The 14,962-nt window shown below is 42.7% G+C and overlaps 2 protein-coding genes across 2 annotated transcripts in view; both read right to left on the reverse strand.

Annotated features, from left to right (window-relative positions):
- The window catches only part of LOC134658513 (ankyrin repeat domain-containing protein 11-like), a 41,410-nt gene extending 30,630 nt beyond the window's left edge, over window positions 1–10,780 (reverse strand). Inside the window, exons 1-4 of the mRNA XM_063514199.1 lie at window positions 10,519–10,780; window positions 6,758–6,908; window positions 5,175–5,297; window positions 3,569–3,733 (exon numbers count right to left, since the gene is read on the reverse strand). Coding sequence (XP_063370269.1) covers window positions 3,569–3,733; window positions 5,175–5,297; window positions 6,758–6,908; window positions 10,519–10,611 — 532 coding nt within the window. The 5' untranslated portion in view covers window positions 10,612–10,780. The remainder of the gene's footprint in view (window positions 1–3,568; window positions 3,734–5,174; window positions 5,298–6,757; window positions 6,909–10,518) is intronic.
- A 1,600-nt stretch (window positions 10,781–12,380) lies between these two features.
- On the reverse strand, window positions 12,381–14,636 carry LOC134658359 (heat shock protein 68-like). The gene has a single exon (XM_063513987.1). It carries the CDS (start codon window positions 14,504–14,506, stop codon window positions 12,413–12,415), a length of 2,094 nt encoding a protein of 697 aa, XP_063370057.1. The 5' UTR covers window positions 14,507–14,636; the 3' UTR covers window positions 12,381–12,412.
- Between the last annotated feature and the right edge of the window lie 326 nt (window positions 14,637–14,962).

Below are 14,962 nucleotides of genomic sequence, written 5' to 3' on the forward strand. Positions count from 1 at the left end.
TACCATCGACATGCACAAGCAAGCATAAGGGTGGGACGACTTTTTCTTATTGTTATTATGTCCAGTCAGTCAAATAAGAAACAACAGTAGCTGATTTTGTAAGAAGAGACGTTCTAAAAGGCTTTGTGTCTAAGCATGGAAACGACTTAGTGATAAGAAAAAGTCGATACACCCATAAAATAAAAGTAGACAAGGTACCCCATACCCCGGCGGCGCGGGCGCAGCGCCGGCGCGACTCGGAGCCTGCGGGCTGAAGCATGCGTGAGGGGGACGGTTACACAGGTGCAAGGGAGAGGGTTAGATACAGACAGCGAGGCATTCAGGCGCCGACTCCGGGATGTAAAAGGTTGCTCAAGTGTGGACTCACTTTATATTTCCATCTTTCGACTTACGCTATGTTTTTTATTTCCCAAATTATGAGGGTGTGTTTCTATACACAGTAATAGTATTAAAACGAACTGCAGACTTGCGGGTCCCTCGAACTCCGAATTAGGGCTCATTTAGACGGTGCGAGAACTCGCATGCGACTTTCATTACATTGCGTTATTTGATCGGTCGGCGGAATTGTTGTAACCTCAATGGTGCGCAATGTAACTAAAATCGCATGCTAGACCCTAGAGCGTGCGCCGTCTAAATGAGCCATTAGCCTGAATAAATGCGAGAGATAACCACTACCTACGCAGTTATAGCAATACAATTGTAATTCAACTAACTATCATATCCTCCTAAGGCCCAACAAAAAATTGAGTATGTAGTCAGTACGACCCGTAGTCCTACCAGTAGTACTATTGTTTTATACTCATTCAGACCCAAGTACTTAAAATACTTTTTTTAATGTTATTGTACTTATACAGCACCTTGTACAGCACTTTGAATTTTTTTTACGAACTTGTTAAAGGGCTCACAGACAAAACAAAACAGTCCTTTAGAAGTTCGTACACGCCAATTTCGATAAGCGCAAAATTTTAAATGGGTTTTCTATTAAGTCCTACTGGTTGGACCGTGGTACGCTAATATATGACTACTCAATTGTTGTAGGAGCTGGGTCTGAATAAGAAAGTTAATAAGTACTATGGGTAGGACCTTGGGCCTTAGGAGGATATCTGAAACCATTCTTGAACAATCATTAGAACCCGTTGACGACGAGCCGACGCCGGTAAGAATAAGATAGTTGACTGTTATCTAAATTCAAGCTGTGCACGAGCTCCGAAAATTTTTGACCACAGAAAGCGGGAAGGTGTGTCTTAAAATAAAATAAAAAAATAAATATTATAGGACAGTTTTACCATAGAGAAAAAAATACATAGATTGCTCACTCCATACATCAGTTTTAGTACCAAAAAGACTATCAGCATCTAGCATCGAGTAGCGGAACTATCAGTACTGCTACATCTATTGTCAAGTAGCAGTACTGATAGTTCCGCTACTCGATGCTAGATGTAGACACTGAAATTAATAGTCTAACTGATGTATGGAGTGAGCACTCTTGTCTTACTACCTATATTTCTCTATGGTTTTACACAAATAGACTAAGCCCCACGGTAAGCTGTGAAGAAGCGTAGCGCCCCTAAAAATCCTCGGAGCTCGGGTATATTGACTTATTCACAAAATAGTTATGAACATCATAGCTTTTTAGATCGTAACAGCCAACTAAAAAAATCTCGTTAAAAAAATTGGAATGGGGACAATATTAAAATTCGCGGGAATTACTGGGATCCACTATAATGCACACCAAAAAAATTAATAGTTAGAACATTTGATTAGTGCAAAACATGATATCAAACAGTGCATAAATATAAATTTAAAAACAATGAACCGAAGAAACCATCAAACAAATGCAAAAGAAAAGTATATATTATGCAATTTTATAATAAGTGACATCTAGTTACCTTGCTATATTATGAAAATAAAAAAATACTTGGTGGCTTTTCCTTTATTTTTAACAAATAACCAAACATAATTCAGTAAAATCAATGTCCAATAGTAAAATTTGCAAGCAATAGTATAATAGGGAATATTACGCGAAACTCTGCGTAGGGGGCGCCACTGCCACAATAGTCATTATGTAAGGGTCTACCGCAAACGAGAGAGTCGAAATTTGGTTATCTAACCTCTCTATTACTCTTGCATATTCGCGCGATAAAGAGGCAGATAGCTGAGTTTCAATTTCGCGTTTCCCGGTAGGCCCTTTCTAAACAAACCGCCTTGATGTATCATGTCATATTTGATTGTCTGTGAAAACTTGTCAAAAAACAGTTTAAGGTACAGTATGTATAAGTTACTCTATGGTTTACTAATGGCGCTAGTGCTGCACTCTGGCGGCAAAACATTGCAGTAATACTCCCTATTATGGCTCACGTGTACGTCTACGCACACGCAATCGATGTGCTCTGGCCTGCAGTTGATGTTGTAGACGTAAATGCAAAAGCTCATAAGAACCCAGTCGAAATATAATAAAGGTTTAAATAGACGGTGCGATAACTCGCATGCAAGTTAATTAGGTAGGTACCTATTTCAAGAAATTGACAAATACCACAATGTAACGAAACCCGTATAGGAGTTCTAACCAGGGATGTTGCGGATGCCAAAGGTACATAAAAAACGTCAAATGCTACGTTTTAGTAATTTTTATTAAAAAAAACCGGCCAAGTGCGAGTCGGACTCGCGTTCCAAGGGTACAATAATTGACTGCACATTTCTAATAGATTATTTTGGCTAATGACTAAATTCCCTAGCAGGCTAACACTTACGCCGCTGCTAAGACGTTCCTGTACCGACCTGTTCCACATCCGCATCCGCATTAGATTTCGCATCGATTGTATGCGGATGCGGATGTTGGAAATAATGCGGAAGTTCCGCGGTTGCGGATGCGGATATTAGGGTGTTTCATTTTTCCGAATTTTCGATTTTCATCTGACTTTGCTCGAATTCTGGTTCTTCCTGAATAAAAAATATTATATACCAAAAAAAAATTAAATCGGTGAATATTTAGAGGTTGCACAACATCAACAAAGTTTTCTCAAATAACCAACAACTCTACATCGGAGGGTAGAAAATGGTTTAAGCGGCTACCATCAAAGCGGTGAGTAGTGTGATACTGAACCTTCTACATATAAATGAATTTTAATTTTAAAATTAGTAGTTAACATGGATTTTGGTTACTCGATAAATGTTCTAATTAAGATTTTTCAGTTTTTCCACCTGTTTTCAAAGGAAAAGTGGTTTTATCGTGTTTTAGACGCAAAATTCAGTTTTTTCATTAGATTTTAGTATCAGTTCATTGTATTTTGTTATTAAAAAAAATAGTTAATTTTCACGCAATGTATGGGGTTCTCCCTCCACATTTTCAATTTGTGCAACTTTTAAACGTTAATCGATTATTATGAAAATTGAAATAGATCGTTTTTAGAGTGGGGAGACTCGATTGGTGAGCAAAGTCAGGAAAAATATCACAACTCTTTTTTCTCCATACAAAAGTGAAACACCCTAGCGGATATTCGCAACATCCCTGGTTCTAACACAAAGCAAGCGGCCTTCAGGTTATAACCTAGGCTTACAACTAACTTACCAAGGAAGGTCTTGATCGGTGGCATGGCTTTAGTGGGCATGGCCTGGTCGTTGGTGGCGCTAGGGCAGATGAGCCCCAGCGGGATGCCCAGGTCCACCAACTCCATTTTACGCTTCATGTCCTCAATTTCGGCGAGCGTGCGTTTCTGCAGCTCCGTGTACGAGTCTGTGGAAGAAGGGTTATTCTATAAAATGGAATCCAGAAGATTTCAACCCTTGGCTCATACCAGTTGCACAGGAACCCTGTATTTTTGTGTCAAGAAATTATTAAAAGTATTGTAAGAGGGGCCTAGTTTTAACCTTTTCGACGCCGTGTCAAACACAAAAGCTGTCACGCTGACGCCACGTCACCGAAGTGTCAAAACTGAAATTGGACTTTATGCATATGCACGTAGGTCTATGTTGCTCTGTGGTCTGTGACCGATTAATCGGTCTTTGGCGTTGAACCTGCGGTGCGGATATATCGGTCATTGGCGTCCAAAAGGTTAATAACCACAAAACCGGCCAAGTGCGAGTCGGACTTGCGTTCCAAGGGTTCCGTTGATTAAGTCCGACTCACGCTTGACTCCACATTTCTAATAGGTTTTCCTGTCATCTATAGGTAAAGAACTATTTTGTATATTTTTTCCAAAATTTTAGACCCAGTACTTTCGGAGATAAAGGGGGGGGGGGGGGGGGGGATGGTCGGACAGACAGACGCACGAGTGATCCTATAAGGGTTCCGTTTTTTCCTTTTCAGGTGCGGAACACTAAAAACACTGATAAAGACTTGACCACACAGGCTATCATATATTTCTGTCCACTTCACGCGCACGACGTGTCGCGCAGCCCATAATATGTTCATAAAACTTAGCAAACCTTGTTTAAATTGTGTCCCTCTCTAAATGTCAATGACGGATAAGGACAAACGATTATCAAGGGCTTGATAGACTTAAGAGCATGAATCTAGTATAACTGGATCAGGCATGAGGTGTGGGGGGAAATGACCGAATTGGATAGTCTTATGTATCTTTCAGTAAGAGTAGCAGCGAAAGCGCTATTATTGTTTGTCCTTGTCACAGTCTCACATTTGTTTTTATTCCCCACCGTAAATTAGTATGGATTATGGTGGGCAACAAACAAATAAATTGGCCCTCACGGACGCACGGGTATAGCACATCTATAGCTGGTCAACCGAATCTTGTCAGTAAAAAAAGGCGCGAAATTCAAATTTTCTATGTGACGATATCCCTTCGCGCCTACTTTTTTCAAATTTGCCGCCTTTTTCTACTGTCAAGATCTGGTTGACCAAGTATATGAGGATATTTAGGATCCTACCATCTATGCTTAAGAGGCGTTTATGAATAAAACCACAACAATTAGACATAATAAGCTAAAAGGTACCAATACCTAGGAACTTCATGCACACTGAAGGAGGCAGTTAGCAACCTGAAGGCACTGCCTGGCTTCATGTAGAGTGGCTAGAGTAGTTTTTCAAGCAAAATAGGCACATTGGTTGTCGACTTGCGGTAAAATGCCCAGTAAAACTAACTAATTAAGCTAAACTGTAACTTGTTACTATGAGAAGGCCGTTAGCTGTTTCAACATTACACAAACAGATTACCCACCCTGGAAATTCTTTCTGTAAGCTCCAGGTTTAGGTGGCTTCGGTAACTTCTTGGTCTCATCTTCAACAACCTTGGGGGGTACGGGCTTCACACTCGACAGCTTACCGATCAACACTGTGGTACCTGAAATAATTTCATTAAACCTTAATACATACATACATTAGCACAGAATAAATAATAGTACTAAGTACAGAAGACTCACTCTCTAACAAAACGCGTCTGTTACGATCAGCACAGATATGGCCGCTAGGCGGCGACAGCGCCACGCGCGGCTTATGGCTTTCCACAAAATTGGGGCGGAACGGATGTACTTTTAGCTACCTGTAGCAAAGCGACGAAATCGCGGAGTGAGCCACGCCTGACATTAGGATGAAATTGTCACTACTGCGGGGCCAAACTGGCTATGGAATGAAATTATGTATAACTAGCCTTAAAATTTATAGTTTATGATGGTTCATTATTTTGTAAGTGAGTAGTTTTGCACATTGCACATAGTAGTTGACCACGAACGCTGTAAAGGGTTCGAAACGTCGGGATGTAGTATAAATTAAATATACGCGATATAATCCGTTTTAATAGTTTTATTTCTAAATTTCATTATGAAGAATAACTTTACCATAAATAAAAGGCTTTTTTTGGAAGCGCTGGTGGCCTAGCGGTAAGAGCGTGCGTCTTGCAATCCGGAGGTCGCGGGTTCGAACCCTGGCTCGTACCAATGAGTTTTTCGGAACTTATGTACGAAATATCATTTGATATTTACCAGTCGCTTTTCGGTGAAGGAAAACATCGTGAGGAAACCGGACTAATCCCAACACGGGCCTAGTTTACCCTCTGGGTTGAAAGGTCAGATGGCAGTCGCTTTCGTAAAACTAGTGCCCACGCCAATTACTGGGATTAGTTGCCAAGCGGACCCCAGGCTCCCATGAGCCGTGGCAAAATGCCGATGCCGGGACAACGCGAGGAAGATGATGAAATAAAAGGCTTTTTTTATTTTTATACATTAGCCTTGCATGATACATTCCCATTATAAAGGCTTCGTCACACAGGCGCGTTTTCCGGGCGCGGCGTGAGCGGGGCGCGCCGCTTTTATATACAAAACGCTCACGCCCCGCCCGGAAAACGCGCCTGTAGCCGAAGCCTTTAAAGTTCTCTTCACTTCTCATGCTCTTAAAGTTGATGTGTAAGTCGTGCTTAAGCAGAAGAAAGTTACTTAAATATTTGATATTTCTGTATATTTTCCTCGCATTCAAAGTGAACGCATCAACGGTGCGTTAAAAAAGTGTGGTGCACACAGGCTCTTAGTTCTAAATAGACTCCAGTAGTACAAAATTTATTTATTTATTTAAGCCTTTATTTGTGACGTCCCACGGGTAAAGGTACCTTATGGCCATTGGCGCTTACGCTATTATTAACGCCGCTCCGCTGCCGCGCGCTATTATTATTGCGGCCCTATGCGACGTAAGCGCTAAGTGCCATAAGGTACCTTTTGCCGTGGAACGTCACATTTTTCCTTAAATAGTTTACATAATAAAAGTTTTCTAATAATAATCAAGTACATAATTACATGTTATCAAAGTACACACCTGTCCCCGCAGCTGAACTTGCCGGCTTGGCCAGCGGGACAGCTGCAATAGGTGTCTTCTTCTGGATAGAAAATGCTCGGAGCCGCTTCTTTGCATTCTCCACTCCTTTGGACGAGGGGAGCAGTTTGCGAGGCAGAGCGGGTGGAGTGCTCTGTAATATCAAGGATTGACTATTGTAGTCACTTTTTTTCCTTCCATTTAAAGTCTATTTTGGATAGGTAATAGGTTTTAGAAGTGTACACCAGGGATGTTGCGGATGCAGATTTTTTGACATGAATGAACATGAAGGGATGTCAAGATTAGGTACTTAGAAAACGTCAAATATTACATTTTTAGTATTTTTTTTATAAAAAAAAACGAAATGTTTAGTATTTGAGCAAGAATATAGGTGCGTTATATTTAATAAACATTCGACATCCGCATCCGCATAAGCTCCGCATCAATTTCATGCGGATGCGGATGTTGAAAATAATGCGGAAGTTCCGCGGATGCGGATGTTCGCAACATCCCTGGTGTACACTATAATACAGTTTAAACAGGGGTTAGCATAGGACCTAAGAAGTGTATCAAGAAAAATTTTGCTTAGAAATAAATTGAATTGGCCCGCAATGTAAAGCAATAGAACACCTAAGAGTCGTCTCGCGCTAACCATAGCTTTCGCGACGCTTGCTTACTCAATTCCAGCATTCCGTGAAAGTGTTTATAGTTTCGTTTATCAGTGCATCCCAATTATATAATATTTAAGTGAAGTGCGTTAATCTGTGTGCCGTCCGTGCCTACGCAAGCCAACCGCGACAATCGTACGATCGCTGCTGCATCAGCGGTCCAACGTCGCGACGCGGTGACTGTCGTCCCCGCCTACACCACGGCCAAATTTGGTGAGATCGCTCCAAATCTGTTTGCTCAAAGGCTAGATGTGCCCAAGTATTAAGCCTATATTCCTATACCCTAAGTAGCTAGGCCCGTAATACCACACTGATCTAGAGATACATAATATTATAACCTAGACATATTTTGACTTGACTACTCATCGACAATCGCCCGTTAATCTTAATACCCTTAAATAAGCGAATAAATAACATAGGAAGACACACGTAGGTATCACCTTCAACCGACTACCAGTAGTTAGCAGTCCATAAACAGTATAATATAGATCAAATATAGATCAGGTATTGCACACAGGCAAATATCTTGCAATGGCACCTAGGAAAACACAGTTTTTAGAATATAAATTAAATTCACTAGTTCATTATTGAATGAATTTATTTCAGTTAAATACCTAGTTTCATCTAATCTAGTTGCGACGCATTATTTTGGTAGCTTTAATTTACACCACCACCTACTGGGCTTGGCTTCTGCCGCGATCATATCGTTTTAGGTAAGGAAGGCAGATCACTTACCTACTATTTAGTTTATTTCAGTTATATACTTTATTTCATCTAACCCTGTACTTACCTACGCCTTATTTTTCTAACTCTAGTTTAGGTACATAGGTATCTAATGTAAGTAGTCCACCACCTATACCTACCTACTAGTTTATTTCAGTTACGTACCTAGTCTCATCTAATCTAGCATTAGTGACGCCTTATTTTGTTAGCCTTCATTTCAGCACCTCTAGCTACCACCACCGAGTCAACTTTGGCTCAAAGCGCGATTATATTGTACTATCAGGATAGCAGATCTAGCCTATCAGAGCATAGCCAATTTTGTCAGTTTTTATTTACGAACATAGTTTTGTTCTATTGCTCTGCATTAAAAAAAGATTAAACTATTTTACCTTATCAAGGCATCAATCGTATACTATACAGAATAATATATACGCAGTCAGCATATAACGCAAGATTACACCGCAACATTGTATTCCAGAGAACCAATGATCATAAAATACATTATATTATATTATAACTGACACACAACAATAACGATCTTTGGTACCTACCTACTTTACCAACTCACCACCCGAAGGCATATCGCTCCCTGGAAATACCGAAATATTCACATCCGCCGCTCAAAAAAAGGGGCTATTTCTTTGAAACTATCTCCCCAGTACCTATCAAGGTAAATTGTTTTAAAGAATACCAACGCAATTTAGTTGGAAAAGAGTACACATCTGGCACCATTCATAATATTTCTACAAAATACGGTCATTAACAGCGATACATTACCCAAGACCATAGGACGCAACGGTTGTTTGCCTGCCATTGTCTTCATCTACAGGACGCCGGCGTGAACATAATAAAACAGATGGTTACTAAATATCGGGTACGGTTAGTAAATGTCAGGAACAACGCCGCGACCCAAGGTTCGCGATATATTGAACGGCAAAACAATAACCAAAAGGATTAAATGCCTCCGAATTGCTACCTAGGACACATCCTAAGACGGCCAAAACCGCACCTTCTAGAAGCCGCCTATAGCTATAGAGCCAGTGAACTTAAAGCTGGCAGACCAATCTAGGTACACTTGGAAAAACTCACTGACACAGGACATGGCGTATTACACCAGGCATCCCTCTGAGTGGATCAACATGGCAGATGATAGAGGAGAATTCATCAAAGCAGCAGGAGAAATATATCAACTGGACGAAACCGCCAGCGAATCAGACGAAGAAGAACCAACACCTCGAATCGACGAGCAAACGGCACCTCAAGACGACATCGACCCTACTTGATACAAGATATCTCGAAGACCGAGCGGAAACGACGAGCAGCATGTCACCAACGCTCTCCTTCGACGACATAACCTACCCCTCCTAACTTTCCAATATTGGCTTGAGGCTGCATAGCCGGCTGATTCTAATGATCCCTTCCCCATCCCAGAGCGTGTCACTCCCCACAAATTTCGTCCCCTGGTATGCCGGCTAGTCCGGAGCGGGCATGTCCCCGGCTGGGTGTGGCGCATTCTTGTCTTGTCTTGGCCCGCAATGTAAAGCAATACACAAGTTACAAGATACAAGCTTTTTAAAGTAACTATCAATGCTTGTTGGCAGTTCCTATGAAAAGCTCTTATCTCATTAGGTTTATTTAAGTTTTGCAGTACATTGCTGCTCAGTAAATTTTCAAAAATTAATTACGGGGTCATAATTGACTTTTCTGGTTTAATTTAATTTATAGATAGAGATAGAGATCTTTATTTGCATACCATTGTATAGATGTTACATACATGGACCCTGGAAAGGGTGTAGCAAAAATTATTTATTTATCGCCTGTATTGGATTTACACACTAGAATAACAAATGAACACTGCATTTTTTTTTGTTAACTACTCATTTTGTAATAGCCCAAACTCCTTTAAACACTAGATGTGGTTTTATTTACACTATTCAAATGAAAACCATATTAAATCAAAAGTTTAGATACCTATTAAGAAAAAACAAAAAATGTCTTACTTATTGACGACAGTTCAACCCATAACAGAGATATAATTAATTTATTTCTGATACCTACTACAAATTATACTTCAAGGACTCTTTTAACTGTACTAAACATTACAATAAAACTAATATTTTCTTTAAGTAATTTCACATAATCAAGTAATGACATTTCAATATAGATGGAAGCACTATTATAAATCAATACTGGACCACTCCCTAGGCACTATTTTCAGCCATGCACATGTACGATATAAACTATGTATATGTCATATATACCTGAGAGTACCTAGGTATCCTAGGTATTTATATTTACTAATAACCTAATTTGAAAGGGAGATACTATTGTTACTATATTAATTTAAATCTAAATAGTAGTTTTCAGTCTCACCTGAAAGCTTATAACGGTTCCTGGAGGAGTGGGCTCATTGGAATCTTGGTTGTCTGAACCCGGCAGACCAGAACTGGATCCTTCGGAATCCATTTTTACCTTCACTTATAGTGCACTCTAATATCATCACACTACAAAACGTGAGGCCCTAAGGCTCCTCAAGGCATCGTGGTGAATTATATGTAACAATTTGACTTAAATAGCTAAAGAATAAAATAATATCATAATTAGCGATAAAGCACAAAATGTCAGACAGACATTGTTGCTTTTTGTTTTTTTTTTTATTGAAAGGCAAAAGTCCACATTCCAATACAACCACATATCATCAGACACCGAAACGGTTTAAGAGATTTTTTTTTTATCGGAGTGAAATTTACAGAGAGAACCTGAATCATTTTATTTTCTATTCATATTTTTTTATATATTCACATCTTTAAACAATTTATTAACTATACTTGGTCAACCAGATCTTGACAGTAGAAAAAGGCGGCAAATTTGAAAAATGTAGGCGCGAAGGGATATCGTCCCATAGAAAATTTGAATTTCGCGCCTTTTTCTACTGACAAGATTTGGTTGACCATCTATAGAAGCTAATTATGGTACAAATGTACAGAAAAAAATATATCATCTGATATCTGAACGTACCCTGACCCTGATTAAAGAACTGTACCAACCATTCGCGTTGAATCGCGGGAAACTTAAATTTTTATAAAAGGGAATCTTCTCTTTGAATCCAAAATCCAATTCCTAAATAGTGAGTATTATATTCTTTGATCCAATTGCATGTAAAAAATATGCAAGTATAAAGGCTTCATCACACAGGCGCGTTATCCGTGCGGCGCGTGAGCGGGGCGTAAGCGTTTTATATGTAAAAGCGACGCGCCCCGCTCACGCGCCGCCCGGAAAACGCACCTGTGTGACGGAGCCTTAAGAGTCGTGGATTGCATTGGGCCCCATACATTTCACGACTCTTCTCTTTCCGCAAAGCCTAAAAGTCTATTTTTTTATTCGGTAGACTAAAATGACAGTTCATAGTATGAGATGACACATGATCTTCATACTATGAAATGTCATTTTAGTCTACCGAATAAAAAAATAGACTTTAGGGTGATAGGCGGATTATAGCCCGTTTAAACTCTCGCGCGAGCCACGAGACGAGCCGCGAGCCGCGCCACGAGTCCACCGCTTACACTCGCGTTCGGCTTGTCATTCGGTTATAAACCTTATGCCGTGCCGTAAGTGTTTAAATTATATTAGCTCGACGAGCTTGCGAGCCACGAGACGAGCCGCGAGCCCACCGCTTACACTCGCGTCTCGTGGCGCGGCTCGCGTCTAAATCGACTATAATCCGCCTATGAGATGACGGTGAGCCAAAATTTTTTGTTATGTACTTGCATTCTGGTTCTGAATGATAAGTATGGTTTTTAGAACCAATGACCTTTTATTTATGTTTAGAACATGGACCTATACCTAATATATACCTCTATGGTTTAGAACATCGTTTTGAAAACATTGATAATGATAGCAAGGCTTTCAATGTTTAATTAGATGTCATAAACTAAATACATATCGTATCACCAATTAGCTAGGCAGGATATGTGAGAAAAAATTGTGAATTTTTAAATTAAAGCAAAAGTGGAAAAATTTTACACTTTGGGCAATATTTTGAACAAAGGTGATTTTGTTCAATTAATTCTAAATAAAATAACTAATATTTAGGTACTTAATCTTTTAGTTCATTTCAAACTAGTAAGTAGTAAAAATAAAACAAAATATTTAGTAAGTTCCTCATACTTATTTATTCATTATTAAACTTATAAATAAATCAGTCTTTGTACATTTCTAATAGATACTATACGATTAATTTGAAAATCCTATTACATCTAGTTAAGACTTAATCCATTTCTTCAATGGTGGGGCCATCATTTCTGCTTTGGTATCCAGGCATTCCTCCCATGCTGCCGGGCATGCCTCCCATTCCGCCTGGCATGCCTCCCATTCCGCCTGGCATGCCTCCCATTCCGCCTGGCATGCCTCCCATTCCGCCTGGCATGCCTCCCATTCCGCCTGGCATGCCTCCCATTCCGCCTGGCATGCCTCCCATTCCGCCTGGCATGCCTCCCATGCCGCCGGGCATGCCTCCTTGGTTGCCGCCCGCGCCGCCGCCGTGCATCTTGGTCATCACCGGCGAGCACGCTCTCTGCACCTCCTTCAGCTTATGCTCGTACTCCTCCACCTCGGCCAGAGAGTTGTTGTCCAGCCATCTCAGCGCCTCCTCGCACTCGCTGCGAGCCGTGTTCTTGTCCTGCTCGCTCAGCTTGTCTCCCGCGTCGTCCAAGGCTTGCTTCACGCTGAATACATAGGCCTCAAGTTGGTTTCTCGCCGATACCCTCTTCCTCTGCTTCTCGTCTTCGTCCTTGTAGCGCTCGGCCTCGGCGAGCATTCTGTCGATGTCCGCCTGCGACAGTCTGCCTCTGTCGTTCTTGATGACGATGTTCTTGCTCCGTCCGGTGCTGTTCTCCTTGGCAGACACGTTCAGGATGCCGTTAGCGTCGATGTCGAAGGTGACGTCGATCTTGGGCACCCCTCTGGGCGCGGGCGGGATGCCGGTCAGGTCGAACGTGCCCAGCAAGTTGTTGTCCTTCGTCATGGCGCGCTCGCCCTCGTACACCTGGATGGTGACCGCCGGCTGGTTGTCCGAGTACGTCGTGAAGGTCTGAGACTGCTTGGTCGGGATCTTAGAGTTGCGTTCGATGATTTTGGTCATGACGCCGCCGGCCGTCTCGATGCCCAGAGACAAAGGCGACACGTCGACCAGCAACACGTCCTGGATCCTGGAGTCGTTGGATCCGCTGAGGATGGCCGCCTGCACCGCCGCTCCGTACGCCACCGCCTCGTCGGGGTTGATGGAGAGATTCAGCTGCTTGCCGCCGAAGAAGTTCTGCAGAAGGCTCTGGATCTTCGGTATGCGAGTCGAGCCCCCGACGAGCACGACGTCGTGGATCTGGCTCTTGTCCAGTTTAGCGTCGCGCAGCGCCTTCTCGACCGGCTCCAGCGTGCCGCGGAACAGATCGGAGTTGAGCTCTTCGAAGCGCGCGCGGGAGATGCGCGTGTAGTAGTCGATGCCCTCGTACAGCGCGTCGATCTCTATCGACGCCTCGGTGCTGGACGAGAGGGTGCGCTTGGCGCGCTCGGCGGCCGTCCGCAGGCGGCGCAGCGCGCGGGTGTTGCCGCGCAGATCCTTCTTGTACTTGCGCTTGAACTCGTCCGCGAGATGTTTCACTAGCCTATTGTCGAAGTCCTCGCCTCCGAGATGCGTGTCGCCGGCCGTCGCCTTCACCTCGAACAGCGAGCCCTCGTCGATGGTGAGGATGGACACGTCGAAAGTGCCGCCGCCGAGATCGAAGATCAACACGTTGCGCTCGCCCTTCAAGTTCTTGTCCAAGCCGTACGCGAGCGCGGCGGCGGTGGGCTCGTTGATGATCCGCAGCACGTTGAGGCCGGCGATGGCGCCCGCGTCCTTGGTGGCTTGGCGCTGCGAGTCGTTGAAGTAAGCCGGGACCGTGATGACGGCGTCCCGCACTGTCGTGCCCAAGTACGCCTCGGCCGTCTCCTTCATCTTCGTCAACACCATGCTGCTGATCTCCTCCGGCGCGAACCTCTTCGTCTCGCCTTTGAACTCGACCTGGATCTTTGGCTTGCCACAGTCGCTGATCACTTTAAACGGCCAGTGCTTCATGTCCGCCTGTATCTTCGGGTCGTCGAACTTGCGTCCGATGAGTCGCTTGGCGTCGAACACCGTGTTGTTGGGGTTGAGCGCGACTTGGTTCTTCGCGGCGTCGCCGATCAGTCGCTCGGTGTCCGTGAACGCGACGTACGATGGTGTGGTCCGGTTGCCCTGGTCGTTCGCGATGATCTCCACATTCCCGTGCTGGTAAACTCCCACACAGGAGTAAGTCGTTCCAAGATCAATTCCTACTGCTGGCATTTTTCGTAGATTAACTTCACTAACTTTCTTGTTCAATACAATAATATATCACGTAATAACTCGAGAGGTATTCACCACTCAACTTCTCCGTACTTTCGCTTTTGTGTTCAGATATAAACTGAGTTCCCGCCAGAGCGCGGCTGCTTATATACCCCTCCGCTAGCGGCCAATCACAGCCCAGCATTTTCTAGATAATTCTCGACAGTTGTTCGGCGGCCAATGGGGTCGATGTCGGGTCCCGGGTGTTCTCGACTGTTCGGTGTCGAAGAACAAGACAGACGATAAATTTCGCGTGTGTCTGAAAGAGAAAGAAAAAAGTTAGTAATACCAGGAGGTAAAAAAATGCTGGACTTATATTTGTAATTTCCATGCGTTTATCAAAAATAAAATAATTTGCGCGTAATCATAAAGAGTATAAATTGTGTACCTAGGTTTTGGTTTATATATATTTATTTT

The sequence above is a fragment of the Cydia amplana genome, chromosome 22, assembly GCF_948474715.1.
Source record: "Cydia amplana chromosome 22, ilCydAmpl1.1, whole genome shotgun sequence".
NCBI classification, from domain to species: Eukaryota; Metazoa; Arthropoda; class Insecta; order Lepidoptera; family Tortricidae; genus Cydia; species Cydia amplana.